Below are 5907 nucleotides of genomic sequence, written 5' to 3'. Positions count from 1 at the left end.
CTGGAAATTAGAGTACAGTTCAGAAAACACCAACTCGTTCCTCATCTACCGTAGAGCAACGGAGAACGTAAGTAGGGCATCTCTGTGGCTCAAAGTCAGTGTTTGCTCAGGGTACAAGTTGAGCTCCAATTTAGACAGTGTTTGAACCTGGTTCTCCTTAACTTCTGGACTGGGACCATAAGTTCCCATGTGGCAGTGCAATCTTGTCAGAACACTAGGATTGGGATGGTTGGCCAAGGCTCACTTAACTTTCTGATCAACAGTAGGACACATGCAGGTTTGCAGTTGTGTCGGTGAGAGACCTGCTTGGGTCTCCAGTTGGTGTTAACTTTTGTCAGGCCTTGTAGAGTTTGATGTGTGAAATGATGCATGGTTCTGAATGCATATCTTTTGAAGGAGCCTATTCTCCTGGGAAACACAGGAGTTAATCCCAGAAAACCAAATCTTTAAACAACTAGCAATTCCAAACTGGGTGTGTAATACAAATCAGGGTGCTTGTTTCTCGATTGCAAAGATGGTATGCAAACCATTGCAAAGTATGGTGTGTGTGTGTAAAGATAAAAATGTCTTTAGTGACCTGTCTCAAAGTTGGAGCATCAGCACTAGAAATTTGATGCTGCAGGAGTGTTGAACCAATGAGAATCTCACCACTGCCTATGCTCAGCCGGACCCCTCCCAGAAAGATGTTGCTGGACAACGACTCCTTGTCCCACACGGTGAGCTCCAGACAGACGTTGTGAAGGTCACTGGGCTTCAGGCCGCTGTAGGTAAACGTGTGGTTCCACTGCGGGTTCACGCTCTTCTTCACAACTGGGGTTTTGTGCTTTGAGGCTTTGCTGTTGTCTGGAAGCAGGTATCTGGTTTTGCAAAAATAAAATTGGTACTGTGAATGTACACACACATTTTTTCTTTTGGATGTACTGTCATTCTGGTTTCCTCCCGGACATACAGGTAGGTGAATTGGCCCGTGTGTGTGTGCACCCTGCGATAGACTGGCATCCAGTCCGGAGTGTATCCTGCCTTTCACCCATTTCTTGCCTGGTTAGACTCCGACTCCTCTGTGGCCCTCTATTGGATAAAGTGGTTAGAAAATGGATGGATGGAGTTACTACATTGGAGTGTGAAGTTTCCAGTAAATATGGGTCAAAGAATTCACACTATTTCTAAGAGACCCTAAAGTATGGTCTCAAAGTGTGTTTCTTAAGCTTTGTTTCTGATTCAAGGCTATTACAGATGATCTGACTTCATGAGCAAGGTGTTTCTCACCCTTTGACAAAAGTGTCTGATGTTCCTCCAGACTTCACTGCAGTCAGGTTTTTGGCTTCTTTAACAACTAACTCCACTACTCCACCTTTTGGCAGCTGGGCATTAGTTTTCTTTCCTTTCATAAAACTCTTCTTAGCTGTGGGAAGAGAAAGTATTTTTTTTTTGCATTTTCTTATTAAAGCTGTACTGTAAAGTGGCAAGAAACAATTGCAGGTTTCTCCAGAGGAGCACGGGAACGAGAAGAGACGAGATAGATTAAGCCTCTGCCCATTCATCATAAGGCAACAGCGATACAAGTAGGTCAGCCAAAAAATGTTTTTTTCCTCCATTGAAGAGGACACTTCCTTTCAGTTTTAAGAAGCCTGAAGTTAACAGTCTGCCACTAGAAGAGAATACCTTGAAATGGCTCCAGAGGTAATGTGAGGTTTTTCTCTGGTGGGATGTATCGCAGAACTACAGTCAGCTCTCCTTTGTACTGGAGGGCTGCATCCATACAAAGATCCACCTGGGAAACACATACTGTAGGATATTAGTGGTAATCTCTTAAGACTGAGCACTGCAATAGCTGCCTGTGTTTGCAATAATATTAAAACATTAATGTAAAAGCATAAATTGTTTTATGCCCGTTGTGGGCTCTACCAACTGTTTCGGTTTCTGTTTTAAGAAAATCAGTGTCCGATTCATGCACATGTGAGAGATCAGCTGTCTCTAGTGTGAAATACTCTTTCAAAGACTGGTTCAGAAAGACATACTGTCTTTACATACTGAAAGTATACTGTACATAAGTGTAACATTAAGAGAAAAACAGAATTGCTACTGTATTACCAAATCTTGATTAAAATGGTTGAACTCTTTAATTTAATTCTGCCCCTCAGTTTAATTAAGAAGCTTCCAGGATCTGATTTTCTGTGTCTCAATCCTTCTGTACTGTTGTCCTAGGAACAAGCTGATTACGTACCTTGGGCTGCAGGGAGAACCATTCCTCTGTTTGGTTCTCAAACTCCCACGAATCGAAGGGGACTTCCACCTCTCCCAGGAAGCTGTTGTGTCCAAACCTGTCATTGTGCCACACAGACAGCTGTAGGGTCCTGGTCTCCAGCTGAGAGTGGCTTATTACATACTGCAGGAGAGGAGGAAACCGGTCTGCAGTCATTGATCTCACAAAAACAGCTTCAGGAACAAGAGCTCCATTTCGCTCACTTTCCACCATACCCTGTATTGTGAATGGCTTCTTGTGTGCAGGCAGTCATGTTGACATTAGGACAGTTTTGACAGCACGCGGCCAGAGAAAGGTGCGTTTGACTTAATTCCTGCTATAAGGGGCCCTCAGAAAAGCTTAGCTTTGGTACCCTGCTTTTTCTTTCCTTGACGTAATCTCTCTGTAGAGTGTGCTTAATCTTGACTGCAATTCTATTGTGCTCTCTCTGGGGTATTTGCTACAGCTTGGCTCTATAGGTACCTATATTGGAAGGCAGCCAGCTTAAACCATTGCATTCATTTGCCATGAAATGCTGACAAAATCAGACATGGTTCTTTTGCCAGAATCCATGTAGAAGTTTCTTTCAGGTGTCGAGTTACAAATGTTAAGGTAACACCATACAGAGGATACAAACTAAATAAAATACCTTGCAAAATTTAGCTTTCACCTACTGTAATTTATTTAACAGTGATTTTTTAATACCTTAGTGTATGTCTGCACATAAAGTGGAATTCCTCACAGCATCAATGAGAGAAAAGTCACGTTCATTATCTAGAGGTTCAAGTGGGGAACTCTGTCAGTGTGCATTGCAAAAAGTAAACGTTTAATTCCAAGCTGAAAAGCATAAAGAAGAAACAAATCGTTTTGTCAAAAACCTTCCAATGGAAGCCAAAATGCTGTGATTCTCCTTTCTATTCTTCAGCATGAAATTAACCTTTACTTGTTCATTATTTTGAAAACAGAATTTCATAACCAGATACTGAGTCAAATCTATGAAATCTATGGAGTAAAGATGATTTCAATAACCTAATCTTTTTATAAAGAAATTTTGTTACACTTAGAAGATAATATCAAACAGCAACCTCAACAATATCAATTTGTGAAGTTATTTCAGCATACTGTATTGTTCATTCCATATGAAACTACAGTACATGTCCCTCACCAAAATAATTGGATTTATGGACTTTTTGAACAAAGTGTTGCTCTTTTTTTCTAAAAAAAAATGGGGTGGTCTTTAGAAAGTTTTGGAAGTTTGGGTCTCCAGCAATGGACCTGGAGAGTCACAGTCCAGCAGGTTTTATAGACAGCCTTTAAATCACCACTTTTAAAGGCCTGAACAAATTTAAATAAGATCAATGAAACAGATGGTGGGTTTAACTAATCACTCAGTCAGTGTACCAAAGCTGTCAATGCTAGGCAGTCATCCCTTACCTTCAGGGTCTCATTGTAGACTGGGTTAGTGGTGTTGGATTTGATGCTTGTTTTCCTCTTGCTCTGACGAGACCTGTCTGGCAGGAGGTATGTCTTCACATAGCTGCAAAACAACCCCCCCAAAAAAACATGAATTGACAAGCAAAACCAGCATGAAACCTTTGTGTTTATTGTCATTGCAGTGATTTTGTTCTGCTTAAAATAGAACTGAGGTGGCAGAGGCATTTATTCAGCAAAACGAGCGAAATTAAGTAAAATGTATACAATTTGGGAACTTATATTTGTTTTACTCTTGTATAACAGATGCCCGTCTGTTGGTAATTCCTTGTGTCTAAAGGGTTATTAGTATGTCAATCTGTGTGACATCTTGAAATATCAGTTCTTTTCAACTGACATCTCTTCCATCGCAATCCTCCTGACATCTTGCCTTTATAAACATCTCAAAACAATAGTTATAGCTTGAAATTCATAATACCGCTTGCCGTTTTTATCTCAATGTTATTAACACCAATTTGTTTTGCCAACGATGTGCATTTTAATATTAATGGCAAAATCTAACCCTGTGTTGATCCAGAGTGATGATAAAAATAGTTGTGACTCAACCATGAAAGAGACAACACGCCAGATACAGTATCTCGACAGACACAATTGTAGTCCATACCGGTCAGACCCAGAAAAGTAAAGTAAACCTCCATATTCACTCCATATTCATTTTCTTACGGGTCAGTTCGCTGTTTCTTCTCATCCCCGATGGCCAGGTTGCGACACTCTTTGACCAAGATGTTGAGGGCACCTGTCTTGTAGCTGTAGGTGATGTTGAGCAGGATCTCTCCGCTGATACTGGCGTTGCCATAGTCTCCTGTCTCGCTGTACACACTCATCATGCTGTTCAGGCTGCTCTGCAGGCAAAGACAGAGACACGGTACAATGTCAAGCCAAAGTTACTTTACAGCACTGGCAGTCAACACTTACATTATCTCAGCGGGCTTAGTGCCGAGCTACGGTGCTAGAATTGACGTTTGGGACTGGGGCTAGAGCTAGAAATTTGAGAGAAGAAGTAGAGACAGAATTATAAGCGGACAAGGAGTTATGGTTCATGTCTAGGTTTAGAATTATGAATAAAGTAAAGACTGACTTTGGTGTTTAGGAGTGTGTTAGAGATTTGAATTTCACAGAAAGCATAGCCTTCCAATCAGAAGATTAGGTTGGTCACGTGAAGGGTTCTGCCTCAATTTTAAGACTACAGTGAGTTCAATAATTCCTTATGCAGAAATAAGACAAAAAAATCAGCTTGGTAATGTGAGTGACATACTGTAGATATAAATGTTGGCATCACTGGGTTTACAAACTATCAAGAAACATAGTAGTCATGCTTATTCACAGATAACAGCAGGCTGATATAATACTTAAAACAGTTTTGGGTAAGCCTTTATAACAAATACCTGTAAAAGCTGTCTTTTAAAATTGGGTAATTTAGTACATGACACAAGTGTCCCTTTTCATTAAGAATTCTTTGCTTTAATGGCCTGTCACAGGAAATTCCTACTCCAATCCTGGAAGACTGCTTCATTACAAGCCTGAATCATAATCACTGAGTTGAACTAATTATCGGCTAATATGTAGTGATATAATAGCTTCTCTTCAGCTCTTCAGGTGTTGAATGAAAGAGACATACCGTATAGAACTTGCTGGTTTGCAGCATTTCAGGACTCAAGTTGGGTAAATCAGTACTATAAAGTATGATTTTACAGTATGTGTGACAAAACTCAGGATAAGACGTGCAAAGCAGAGAAAGAGTGAAAGGTAGCATAGAGCACTTACAGTTTCTGCGTCAGAGTCAGGGACATTAAGATAGTTCCACTTTCTCTCTGAGCCAGGCTGAGTGGAGCAGAAGAGGAAGCACAGAAAACAGATTGGAAAGGCAGTAACAGCCAGGCTAGGGGCAAACGTCCTAGTGATCTGTGTCTGAGATCTCTCTGACCCTCGATGACATAAACAGCTTTACATTCTGTATCTGTTACCAATGCTGACAAAGAGGAACAGACACATCTTGTCAGATTGAGCTGAATTCAAACTAATTTCATCACAAGGTACTGGCTGGAGAATGAGCCAGACAGATACGAATGTGTTTTGTCCTGCACATGGAAGAAAAAGCTTCAAACAATTAAAGGAAATTCCGTGTTTTTCAGTGCTCTGTTCTGAAAGAGTAGCCATCTTTATGTGGTGTAGTA

The 5907-nt window shown here is 40.7% G+C and overlaps 1 protein-coding gene across 7 annotated transcripts in view; it reads right to left on the bottom strand.

Moving 5' to 3' along the window:
• The window catches only part of sytl5 (synaptotagmin-like 5), an 89685-nt gene that overhangs the window by 1849 nt on the left and 81929 nt on the right, over positions 1 to 5907 (bottom strand). For 6 of the 7 annotated variants that reach the window (XM_069178939.1, XM_015364157.2, XM_015364156.2 and 3 more), the window contains 7 exons: positions 5498 to 5554; positions 4397 to 4575; positions 3677 to 3779; positions 2225 to 2386; positions 1663 to 1771; positions 1267 to 1402; positions 649 to 857 (listed from right to left, as the gene is read on the bottom strand). In XM_069178939.1, the coding sequence (XP_069035040.1) occupies positions 649 to 857; positions 1267 to 1402; positions 1663 to 1771; positions 2225 to 2386; positions 3677 to 3779; positions 4397 to 4575; positions 5498 to 5554 (955 nt within the window). The remainder of the gene's footprint in view (positions 1 to 648; positions 858 to 1266; positions 1403 to 1662; positions 1772 to 2224; positions 2387 to 3676; positions 3780 to 4396; positions 4576 to 5497; positions 5555 to 5907) is intronic. The other variant, XM_006639216.3, reaches the window with a different exon arrangement.

This window comes from Lepisosteus oculatus, chromosome 15, assembly GCF_040954835.1.
Source record: "Lepisosteus oculatus isolate fLepOcu1 chromosome 15, fLepOcu1.hap2, whole genome shotgun sequence".
Taxonomy (NCBI): domain Eukaryota; kingdom Metazoa; phylum Chordata; class Actinopteri; order Semionotiformes; family Lepisosteidae; genus Lepisosteus; species Lepisosteus oculatus.
Note: the sequence above shows the minus strand (reverse complement) of the source record. Positions and strands in the feature narration are given on the sequence as shown.